We start from the raw sequence: 13,210 nt of genomic DNA on the forward strand, positions 1-13,210 counted from the left end.
AGGAACATTTAGTTACATGAAATTAAAATTTAGGAAAACAAAGAATGGAAGCAAGAGATTTTCCAGGTGCTGATATTGTATTAAATCAAATTAAAAAAAAGCCAGAAATAAAAAGAGTTGGACTTATTGCGCATGGACCACCTGCAAGAGGTTTTTAGTGTTTTTAAAATTTTGTAACATTTTGATAAACTCAAGTTCAGGTAATTTTGATTTGATTTGTTTTAGGTCACACACCTGTTATGGATTTACTTGGCAATAAGATAGGTAAGTTAAAGCAGAAAATACAGAAAAGAGATCTATAAAATTATCAATGTTATAGGTTAAAATTTCTAAAAATCTCATTTGTTGCAAATAATACATTCTAATGGTTTTTCAATATTGTCCAAGTTGGTTTCAACTTGGAACCAGGGGCGGATACAGATTATCTAGTAAGGATTTTGAAGTTTTTTTGATTTGATTATCTAGGAATTAGTTTTACACTGTCTTAATCTATGTAGCTATAAAATTAAGTCATATTGATATACCAACAGTTCGATTTTTTATTTGCATCACACAATTTTATTAAAATTTCATATCAATTTTAAATACCTTTCTAACTTACTTTCATTTCCAACAAATTTTTGAAAATGGGCCAAAGTTTAAAAAGATGTTACTCGCTCCTTTTTCAATATTTTTCAAAAAACTAAAAAGATTTGATTAGAGCATCATATTTTTTATTGTAAAAAGTTTTTATTGATCTTCTAAAAAGCCATGTCGAACAGAATCAGCAAGAGCTGGAGCCTATTGCAGAAGACGTTGTGCGCTAACCATGTCGACTTCTTTGATCTTTATTCTGATTTTACATTTCTTTATCTTTTTGTGCAGATGATCTAAATTTTTTTCCTGCAAATTCTTAGCATAAACCTTGCCTTTCAAAATACTTCAGAGATTTTTGATTGGGCACAATTCTGGAACATTTGGGGGATTGTCTTCTTTTTAGACAAAATTCACCTTTTTGGCCTCCGGGTAGAAAATGATGAATTTTGTGTAATGCGCCGATGCTAGGTCAGGCCAAAACATAAAGGCATTATCTAAATGGCGCTCTGCAATGAACAGCATAAATCTTTTTTGAATATGCTCACTCAAGTAGACCTGCTGATTGATTGCCATGTCGCTTGGGAGGAAGAAAGACTTTGAAATGCCGTGCTCTAAAAGCAAAGCCAAACAAGCAGTTTCTTCACGTATTTGGCTGTTGGGTCATACTTGACACTTCACGTATTTGGCTGTTGGGTCATACTTGACAAAAGTGCAGTTGACGTTGATATGTGAGTGAGATAAAGTGAAGTACGATTCATGAGAAAATGCAACACTTTTCTTGCAACTTTTCACACAGTCGACGGCATCTTGGTCTAAGCTTTGCTTTCTGGTCCTCTGTTTGCTTCGGGATGCTGATTTTCTTTCTTATATAGATAGAAAACTTGTTTTTGAACGTCAGGGAGATGTATTGATGACTGCAATTGAAGTTGTCGAGCTGCTTGCGAAACGATGTCCTTATGGTCAAACATTGCTTTTAGTTGCTTTACCCTGGTTTTGGTCATGATTACCTTGGCTTTTTGGTCGTCAGATTAGTTTTCAGATTAGTCAATAATCCGCTTGGTGGTACTTTTTGGCATTTTCTCAGGTACAAAGTGCTTATCGGTGAATGACTTTCCCTCTATTGGCTAGATAAAACTCGTACACACGTTTTCTTTATCTCGTCCCGTATTTGCTGATGCATTTTGGTTTCATTTTTGAAATAATTTCTAAAGCAAATACAGATAAATGATTAGCGTGAAATTTGCTACAAAACAGGTAGTTGACCTGTTATAATACTATTAATAGGCCGGGTGAATAAAAAAAGTTATTGCTTTTACTCATTAAATTGGTCATCTTTTTGTGAATAAAAACTTCAGCAATTTTCCTTTAACATTAACGTAAAGCTGAACAAATACTCGGCGTTTTTGGAGTAAATTGCTTAGCTTTACGTGAATATTGAAATTTAAGGGAGTTTGCTAAGATGAATAAATATTCATGTAAAGCTGAACAATTACTCCAAAAACGCTGAGCAAAAGCCAATTACTTTTTTTTTCTACCGGCCTAAAGTGTATTAGTTATCAGTTGTGAATGCAAGAAAAATGACGTCATTTACTGAAATATTTTACATTGTTCTTTTGTTACATTATTTGTGTTTTACTATTTTTTGAGTATTTAATAAATTATTTTATTAGTCTCATGTCCATAATACAAGGTGGGGGTGGGGGGACGTTTATTAATTTTTGGCAAATTTTCCACCCACAAAAAAAAAAGTAAAAATCGGCCTTAAAAATTAGAAAATATTTATTACAGTCACTGATAAAACAAAATTAACTTCTTAAGCAAATCTGCCTTTTTAAAAAACACTCAATTTATTTCTCACCAAAGTATAAAACTTAATAAATCCTATTGAAATTATTATAAAACAGTTTTTAGAAAATGCGCATTTGACCTAAATTTAAATCCAAACTAATATTTTGTAAAAAATATTAGTTTAGATTTGTAAACTGAAATTTTTTATAAAAAACACCCCTCCCCTCTCCCCCTCGTTTATTAAATCTGGACTAAAATTATTAAAAGTATTATTGTAGTCTGTATTAACGCAACAAAATTATTTCCGTATTAGTTTTATTCTCCAGTTTGTTTGCACTGTAAAAGATATTAAATTCTAAATTTAAGTTAAAAAATTATACCTTTAAGGTAGAATATTTTATGAAAAATCATTGTTTTTAATATAGTTTTTTACCTTAAAATGAAGATAATTATACCTTACTAAGGGTATTTATATATCTTACCTTAAGGTAGAAATTTCTACTTTTTTTTTTTGAGTGTAGTATTATTTAGTAAATAATAAACTGTAAATTAGTATTGTCCCTGTTATTTGCATTATTGATATCCCCGTTTTATGACTGTCATTGACAGACTACGTCATTATTGTCATAAATAAAAGAAAAATTCAATTAGTTTTTATAACAGTTGCAAAAGTAGTGAAGCTGAAATTTGTTAAAGGCGCTGAAATTAAGTTAATCAAGGGTGTCAAAAGTTACGCCTCTGTTAATATTAGTTATTTATTTAAAATGTGCAGTGTTTAAATATTATTAATTATGTTATACTCTTTTAAATATTAGTAATTATGTTATACTCTCTGTTATACTCTTCTTGAATTCAAGTTACACTATAATAAAATTGTGATTTTTTCAGGTGAAGTAACAAGCGGCTGTCCGTCTCCATCATTACAACAGAATATTGCTATGGCTTATGTACCAACTGCTTTGTCTAAGATTTCTACCAAACTTCAGTTGCAACGAGGGTCGAAATACTTTCAATGCGAAGTCGTCAAGCTGCCATTTGTTCCTACCAAGTATTTTGTATAAATTTTTTAAGGTTTGATAATTAGATATCATAAATATCTAAGAGCTATTAGGTTATTACAATAAAGAGAGAATCGGATAATGGTCATTTATACATAAATGTAAAATAGATTTTTTTATAAATGAAAAAGTATTTTTAATTACGTTTTTTTTTTCCATTTCAATTGTTTTATAAATTTTTTTTTATATTAGTTTAAAGCATACTTTCTTGCACAAGATATTTATAATAATACACTTCAGTCTGAAATTAGTAATTAGATTGCGCTAAAGCCTTATATAAATAAAAACTTGACGTTCTATTTGTATAGTTATGTCGATTTCTGGAGTGTTTTAGATTCCATCAAATTCAAATTTGAGTACTCGAAAGCGATTATAAATAAATGGCAATATGTTAACTATAATAAGCGGTATCTAAGTTGTAGCTAAGTTATGTCAAGAGGTACTGTCAAGTGTTAATAAATTGGAATATTTTGCCTTTGTTTTTTATTTTTAAAAGCGCTGATGGACAAGGTTGCTGCGTGAAGAAGCAAGAAGTGAAGAGTATCAATTTCATTGATACTCTGTAAGATAATTTTATTGTGTCATTTAAATTGATACTCTAGCATTTTTTAGTAGCAGAAGATTTTTACTTTTTACAATTTACAAGTTGATAGATTTGTTTAATATAATATAACTCAAATAACGGCGAGCAATTGCTTCAAGTTATACGAGCACCTTGGTAGTTGCTTTTTGTTTTATTTTTGACATTTTATTATTTTGTTACTTTATTTGACTACTTTTTGACCATTCGTGTGTGTGTGTATATGTATATATATATATATATATATATATATATATATATATATATATATATATATATATATATATATATATATATATATATATATATATATACAACATATATACATATACTTTTATTCTTAAAAATGTTTTCTTTTTCTTAATTTTGGTGTTAGGAATTTTACTTTTTCGAAAGAAAGTTGGCATTTCAAATGAAATATAAGTAAATATTTTATCTTCGCAAGAATAATGAAGAAATAAAAAAAAAACAACTAGGATTTAATTTAAAAGAAAAATAAATTAATAATAAATAAAGAACGTAAAAACTTGAAGAAGTCTCTTGTTACCGAGAATCGCCAACGAAAAAACGCGTTAAATAACTGCTTTTTGATATAATGTACGTTATTAAGATTTAAATCTAAAAATAATCACAATTGACTACAAACTAAAATAATCACAATTGACTACAAACTAAACATTTTAAAAATTTTCGTTTATTAAAAAAAAAAAAAAATTAAGTAAAAGAAAAAATAGATTTAAAAAATTTTTATAATATATTTTTTTAACTGAAAATAGATTTTCAGTTAAAAAAATGGGTTTTTTAAGATTTGCTTATAAGAATCAAAATTACATTCTTGAGAAAAATTATTAGGAGACTATATTATTCCACAAAAATAGTTCGCAAAATAAAATAAAAAATTTTCCAAGTTTAGTTTAAGAAAAAGTCGAATAAAGTTTATACTTAAAAAATATATATTTTTTAATCTCTTAAGTACAAATTACTAAAGGAAACAGGTGATAAACATGGTTTTGGCGATAAGATCCTCGAGATCTTCTTTTAGATAATTAATGTTTCTATTAAAACAAAGAATTGCATGTTCAGAAGAATTTTTTTTTTATGAAATCTATATAGATTGCAGCATAATAAATTGTTGATAGTAGGATGCTTATAAATATTGTTATACAAAATTCTTTCAAATATTTTGGATAACGCAGAAAGTAGTGAAATTGGACGATAGTTACCAAAGTTCTTCTTGTTGTTTTATACAGTGGAGAAAATAGGATTAGCCTCACCATGTGCTGATCCAATATATTGTAAATCTCTAAGCAAATTTGTGCGGTGCACCTCATCAATAATTATTTTCAGTATACTTGTTTATAGTAGGAGAGAATTGCGAGTTGACCTGGACAAAAATAGTATAAAGATGAAACTTTGCACAGAGGAAGTAGACAGTCTCTGGATGAGCGTAAAAAAAGCCCCGTTGATTGCGCTACGGGAACATCCATTTTTTGGGCAATTTGGGGCAAAAAATAGGCTAATTTTGACAACACCAAAATATCATTAATTATATATCGTTGAATCGAGAATTTTATGCTGATCAAAATTTATATAAGAATTATGACTTGAAAACAATTATTTTTTAAGTTATTTACGTTTGAAAAATGTTAAAAGTGAATGCCGCGCAAAACTTCATTTGATTTTTTGTTTTCAAAAGAAAATTTTTACTGCGAAAAACTTAATCATTTCTATTGTTTTCATAACAAAAGTTTTCAATGAAATATTTTGTATGAATGGAATAATTTAGTTTTACTCCGAAAAAAGGTTGCGTCTTACTATATTGAAACTATTATATGGAAAAGTAAAACAACAAAGTTAAACGTTACTTGTAGTAAAAGATTTTACATTTGAAAAAAAAATGAATGCTGTTTGTGTATTGTGCAAGCTTGGGTTTGACAAAAAAAGTTATGTCAAAGTATATGGAAAAAGCCTCAAAACATTGATTCGATTAAGTGAAGAACGGAGTATGAATGAACTATGCAGGTTAAAATTTGTTTAAACATTCAATCTTATAAAAAAGATTTTCGCGCAGTTTGTTAAATTAATAAATTAAGTTAAGTTAATAGTTCATTAATTTTCCGAATCATTTCAAATTAAGGGCTGCCCATTATTTACGTCAACAAAATAGGGAGGAAGTGGGTCTGAACTTTTTTGACAATTGTGACACAAGGAAGGGATAGGTCAAGTAAAGTTGACATCAACAATGTTTTTTTGTTGTTTTTTTTTCAATTTTATTACTCAAAAAACGTAAAATTAGGTTAAGTTTTAATTTTAAACTCAAATTGTAACGTAGCTATAACTTGAGAAAGATTTTTGCATATTTTTAGTTTTCTTAGAGACCAGTTCCGACAGAACACGCATAATAGTACAACCGTACTAGTCCATCATAGCTGTAGAAGAAAGTTTGTGGATAGTCGTAAAGATCAATCATTATCTGTTCCAAGAAAGAAACTACGATCCTCATTTGAAGAGGTATTTGATTGGAAATCAAAATGTTTTCTTTGTACTAAAAAGGGAAATCACAAACATTCCCTGATTTCTAAAGTTGAGACCATACCATTAATTAAAAAAATGATTGAATGTTCATTGAATCGAGAAGATGATTAGGGAAATGCTGTACATTCTTGTTTGATGTCTTGTTATGATCTTGTAGCGGAAGAAGCTATTTATCATATTTCGTGTATGAACAACTTCAGGCTTAAAACTAAAAGCGACAACCAATGTGGACGTCCATTAGATCTCATTATGTTTGAAAATTTTGAGAAACTCTGTTTCTGGTTAGAAGAAGAAACTGACTGCGAACTTTATACTCTTTCAGATGTGCACATTAAAATGAAAGAACTTAGTATTGGTTATCCGTGTTACTCGACGAAATCTTTAAAACGAAAATTACTTGAACATTATCGTGATCATATTTTTTTTGGAGAACTCTCTGGTCAATCTAATTTAGTTTGTTTCAGAGATATGGCTTCTTTTGTTACATCGAAATTCAAAAAAAGAAAGATCACACTAAAAATGATATTATTTCTGCCGCTGCAAGTATAATTAGAAGCGAAATCAGAGAAATGAATGTCGATAAATCTGTATATCCGTCACTAGAGGATATGGGTGATATTGAATATGGACTCAAATGGGTTCCAAAGAGTTTACAGCTATTTCTAAGCCATTTAATTTCAGTTAAGCTTTGACAAATTAGTTTAGGACAATGCATTGCCCAAGCTTCGCGACCAAGATTTATGATAGCACCAATTCCATTTGGAATTGGAGTAGATATCGATAAATCTTTTGGAACAAAATGGCTTGTGGATCACCTTTACAAATTTGGATTTTCAATTTCCTCCGATGAAGTTAAGTTGTTCAAGTTATCTGCTGCAGTTAGTAGAGTAAATGCCGAGCAAGAACAAGAGCCGAACTTCCTACATTGGGTTGCTGATAATGTAGATCACAACATTCGAACATTGACCGGAAAAGGAACGTTTCACGGAATGGGTTTAATATCAATATTCTAAATGCAATTATGAAAGCATAACACGTTTGAAACACAAGTCTATTAAAAATTTATCTGATATGTCTTTAAAAATAACGCCTTATCACGGATCAAGCTATCAGGGTTTATTAAATGTAAGTTTTAAACTAATAAAAGATATTGTATCTGAAGTATTCCGTGCGCCCGAAATGAATCTTGATCTTATTTGGTATGTGGCATGGTTTTTTAGTTCAAGAAATAATCCTCGCCCAAACCGGTCAGGTTATATGATGCATACTGAAACATGCATATATTCTACACTATTGCTCATTATTGATGAAGCCAATAAATATAAAATAATTACTCCCTGCGTTACGTTTGATCAGCCATTATGGCAGAAAGCGTTTGGTGTTATAAAAGATCAGAACCTCAATATAGTATGTCAACTCGTAGGGTTTCACACAATGATGAGCTTTCTCGGAAGCATTGGAAAACTAATGGCAGGGACTGGCCTGGAAGAAGTTTTAGAACAAGTTTACTCTGAAGATACAGTAAAACATATGCTTAAAGGAAAAACTGTTGCAAGAGCTTTAAGAGGTCACATGTTGGTCCAGAGTGCATTGATGAGTCATATTATAGATATTTTAGTTGACGAATCAAAACTAGATATATCCGGACTTAAATGCACTTATAAAATTGCAATGCAAAATGGTATGAATGAGGAAGAGTTAATCAGACTTGGTAATACAGATGCTTTCAAAAATATTGAATGTGCCATATTAATTGGTAATTTTAAATTTTTTTTTAATTAATGTTAAAACCTTTTCAACCAAAAAAAATTTGATATAAAGGTTTTACCATAAAACATAGATTAAAGGTCAACGATTTTTTGCCAACTTAAAACTCCGAGGGCTATATAGGGTATACCATATGTATATTAGTTCTCATTGTACATATATATATATACCATGTATATGGTAATTACTATATATATAGTAATTACACTGTATAAATGGTAATATATATATATATCATATATATGATAATATATACCATATAAATGGTAGTATATATACCATATATATGATATAATAAGTTTGTCAGCTTTATGTTTATATGCATATATATTTTAAATAGAATATTTAGCTTTATTGCATTTGCTTTTAAAATGTTATAGGATTACAAACAGAATATTTATTGTTGCATTTAAAATTTTATAAATTATTACATACTATTGAATGCAATACTATAGCAGTTTTAATAGTTTTATAAAATAGTTTTTTTTTTTTTAATTAAAAATATTTTTTTCAAATCTAAATTGTGAAGCTCCAAAATCTAAATGATAACAATAACATCGTAAATATGACTTAATAATAAACAGACTTTTTGATATTTAACAAATTTTTTAGATGGTCTCAAAACCATTGGGGTCTGGAAACAAAGTTGGAGAGACCCTGCTTTTGTTTTGCTTCATTATTATTTAACTGATATGGTGTTAGAAAACAGAGAGCAAATATAAATTACTTTTTTATTTTTATTACAATTTATTTTGAAAAAAAATTAATTCCCATATTTCGATTAAATCGACATTTAGTCGACTTCAAAGTCGTCAATTTTAAAAATGTATAAGTCAATTTTAGAAAATATATTTAGCCGATTTAGTCGACTGTGGAAAGCGAGGTATGAATATAAAAATCTATATGATTCAAAGTTTTAATACATTTCTTAAGTTTTTTTGTGTTTGTGTTAACAAAGTTGTAATTATGAAGGAACATTTAGTTACATGAAATTAAAATTTAGGAAAACAAAGAATGGAAGCAAGAGATTTTCCAGGTGCTGATATTGTATTAAATCAAATTAAAAAAAAGCCAGAAATAAAAAGAGTTGGACTTATTGCGCATGGACCACCTGCAAGAGGTTTTTAGTGTTTTTAAAATTTTGTAACATTTTGATAAACTCAAGTTCAGGTAATTTTGATTTGATTTGTTTTAGGTCACACACCTGTTATGGATTTACTTGGCAATAAGATAGGTAAGTTAAAGCAGAAAATACAGAAATAGATCTATAAAATTATCAATGTTATAGGTTAAAATTTCTAAAAATCTCATTTGTTGCAAATAATACATTCTAATGGTTTTTCAATATTGTCCAAGTTGGTTTCAACTTGGAACCAGGGGCGGATACAGATTATCTAGTAAGGATTTTGAAGTTTTTTTGATTTGATTATCTAGGAATTAGTTTTACACTGTCTTAATCTATGTAGCTATAAAATTAAGTCATATTGATATACCAACAGTTCGATTTTTTATTTGCATCACACAATTTTATTAAAATTTCATATCAATTTTAAATACCTTTCTAACTTACTTTCATTTCCAACAAATTTTTGAAAATGGGCCAAAGTTTAAAAAGATGTTACTCGCTCCTTTTTCAATATTTTTCAAAAAACTAAAAAGATTTGATTAGAGCATCATATTTTTTATTGTAAAAAGTTTTTATTGATCTTCTAAAAAGCCATGTCGAACAGAATCAGCAAGAGCTGGAGCCTATTGCAGAAGACGTTGTGCGCTAACCATGTCGACTTCTTTGATCTTTATTTGATTTTACATTTCTTTATCTTTTTGTGCAGATGATCTAAATTTTTTTCCTGCAAATTCTTAGCATAAACCTTGCCTTTCAAAATACTTCAGAGATTTTTGATTGGGCACAATTCTGGAACATTTGGGGGATTGTCTTCTTTTTAGACAAAATTCACCTTTTTGGCCTCCGGGTAGAAAATGATGAATTTTGTGTAATGCGCCGATGCTAGGTCAGGCCAAAACATAAAGGCATTATCTAAATGGCGCTCTGCAATGAACAGCATAAATCTTTTTTGAATACGCTCACTCAAGTAGACCTGCTGATTGATTGCCATGTCGCTTGGGAGGAAGAAAGACTTTGAAATGCCGTGCTCTAAAAAGCAAAGCCAAACAAGCAGTTTCTTCACGTATTTGGCTGTTGGGTCATACTTGACACTTCACGTATTTGGCTGTTGGGTCATACTTGACAAAAGTGCAGTTGACGTTGATATGTGAGTGAGATAAAGTGAAGTACGATTCATGAGAAAATGCAACACTTTTCTTGCAACTTTTCACACAGTCGACGGCATCTTGGTCTAAGCTTTGCTTTCTGGTCCTCTGTTTGCTTCGGGATGCTGATTTTCTTTCTTATATAGATAGAAAACTTGTTTTTGAACGTCAGGGAGATGTATTGATGACTGCATTGAAGTTGTCGAGCTGCTTGCGAAACGATGTCCTTATGGTCAAACATTGCTTTTAGTTGCTTTACCCTGGTTTTGGTCATGATTACCTTGGCTTTTTGGTCGTCAGATTAGTTTTCAGATTAGTCAATAATCCGCTTGGTGGTACTTTTTGGCATTTTCTCAGGTACAAAGTGCTTATCGGTGAATGACTTTCCCTCTATTGGCTAGATAAAACTCGTACACACGTTTTCTTTATCCGTCCCGTATTTGCTGATGCATTTTGGTTTCATTTTTGAAATAATTTCTAAAGCAAATACAGATAAATGATTAGCGTGAAATTTGCTACAAAACAGGTAGTTGACTGTTATAATACTATTAATAGGCCGGGTGAATAAAAAAAGTTATTGCTTTTACTCATTAAATTGGTCATCTTTTTGTGAATAAAAACTTCAGCAATTTTCCTTTAACATTAACGTAAAGCTGAACAAATACTCGGCGTTTTTGGAGTAAATTGCTTAGCTTTACGTGAATATTGAAATTTAAGGGAGTTTGCTAAGATGAATAAATATTCATGTAAAGCTGAACAATTACTCCAAAAACGCTGAGCAAAAGCCAATTACTTTTTTTTTCTACCGGCCTAAAGTGTATTAGTTATCAGTTGTGAATGCAAGAAAAATGACGTCATTTACTGAAATATTTTACATTGTTCTTTTGTTACATTATTTGTGTTTTACTATTTTTTGAGTATTTAATAAATTATTTTATTAGTCTCATGTCCATAATACAAGGTGGGGGTGGGGGGACGTTTATTAATTTTTGGCAAATTTTCCACCCACAAAAAAAAAAGTAAAAATCGGCCTTAAAAATTAGAAAATATTTATTACAGTCACTGATAAAACAAAATTAACTTCTTAAGCAAATCTGCCTTTTTAAAAAACACTCAATTTATTTCTCACCAAAGTATAAAACTTAATAAATCCTATTGAAATTATTATAAAACAGTTTTTAGAAAATGCGCATTTGACCTAAATTTAAATCCAAACTAATATTTTGTAAAAAATATTAGTTTAGATTTGTAAACTGAAATTTTTTATAAAAAACACCCCTCCCCTCTCCCCCTCGTTTATTAAATCTGGACTAAAATTATTAAAAGTATTATTGTAGTCTGTATTAACGCAACAAAATTATTTCCGTATTAGTTTTATTCTCCAGTTTGTTTGCACTGTAAAAGATATTAAATTCTAAATTTAAGTTAAAAAATTATACCTTTAAGGTAGAATATTTTATGAAAAATCATTGTTTTTAATATAGTTTTTTACCTTAAAATGAAGATAATTATACCTTACTAAGGGTATTTATATATCTTACCTTAAGGTAGAAATTTCTACTTTTTTTTTTTGAGTGTAGTATTATTTAGTAAATAATAAACTGTAAATTAGTATTGTCCCTGTTATTTGCATTATTGATATCCCCGTTTTATGACTGTCATTGACAGACTACGTCATTATTGTCATAAATAAAAGAAAAATTCAATTAGTTTTTATAACAGTTGCAAAAGTAGTGAAGCTGAAATTTGTTAAAGGCGCTGAAATTAAGTTAATCAAGGGTGTCAAAAGTTACGCCTCTGTTAATATTAGTTATTTATTTAAAATGTGCAGTGTTTAAATATTATTAATTATGTTATACTCTTTTAAATATTAGTAATTATGTTATACTCTCTGTTATACTCTTCTTGAATTCAAGTTACACTATAATAAAATTGTGATTTTTTCAGGTGAAGTAACAAGCGGCTGTCCGTCTCCATCATTACAACAGAATATTGCTATGGCTTATGTACCAACTGCTTTGTCTAAGATTTCTACCAAACTTCAGTTGCAACGAGGGTCGAAATACTTTCAATGCGAAGTCGTCAAGCTGCCATTTGTTCCTACCAAGTATTTTGTATAAATTTTTTAAGGTTTGATAATTAGATATCATAAATATCTAAGAGCTATTAGGTTATTACAATAAAGAGAGAATCGGATAATGGTCATTTATACATAAATGTAAAATAGATTTTTTTATAAATGAAAAAGTATTTTTAATTACGTTTTTTTTTTCCATTTCAATTGTTTTATAAATTTTTTTTTATATTAGTTTAAAGCATACTTTCTTGCACAAGATATTTATAATAATACACTTCAGTCTGAAATTAGTAATTAGATTGCGCTAAAGCCTTATATAAATAAAAACTTGACGTTCTATTTGTATAGTTATGTCGATTTCTGGAGTGTTTTAGATTCCATCAAATTCAAATTTGAGTACTCGAAAGCGATTATAAATAAATGGCAATATGTTAACTATAATAAGCGGTATCTAAGTTGTAGCTAAGTTATGTCAAGAGGTACTGTCAAGTGTTAATAAATTGGAATATTTTGCCTTTGTTTTTTATTTTTAAAAGCGCTGATGGACAAGGTTGCTGC

General features: G+C 29.1%; 2 protein-coding genes across 2 annotated transcripts in view; both read left to right on the top strand.

The window, feature by feature from the left end:
* The window catches only part of LOC100199685 (aminomethyltransferase, mitochondrial), a 25,360-nt gene extending 21,798 nt beyond the window's left edge, over positions 1–3,562 (top strand). Inside the window, exons 7-9 of the mRNA XM_065818208.1 lie at positions 34–150; positions 226–264; positions 3,253–3,562. Of these exons, the coding sequence (XP_065674280.1) occupies positions 34–150; positions 226–264; positions 3,253–3,425 (329 nt within the window). The 3' untranslated portion in view covers positions 3,426–3,562. The remainder of the gene's footprint in view (positions 1–33; positions 151–225; positions 265–3,252) is intronic.
* Positions 3,563–9,273: 5,711 nt separating this feature from the next.
* On the top strand, positions 9,274–12,832 carry LOC100199685 (aminomethyltransferase, mitochondrial). The gene is made up of 3 exons (XM_065818209.1): positions 9,274–9,424; positions 9,500–9,538; positions 12,523–12,832. The coding sequence occupies exons 1-3, from the start codon at positions 9,319–9,321 to the stop codon at positions 12,693–12,695; spliced, it is 318 nt and encodes a 105-aa protein (XP_065674281.1). The 5' UTR covers positions 9,274–9,318; the 3' UTR covers positions 12,696–12,832.
* Positions 12,833–13,210: the final 378 nt, after the last annotated feature.

This window comes from Hydra vulgaris, chromosome 14 (genome assembly GCF_038396675.1).
Source record: "Hydra vulgaris chromosome 14, alternate assembly HydraT2T_AEP".
Lineage (NCBI taxonomy): Eukaryota > Metazoa > Cnidaria > Hydrozoa > Anthoathecata > Hydridae > Hydra > Hydra vulgaris.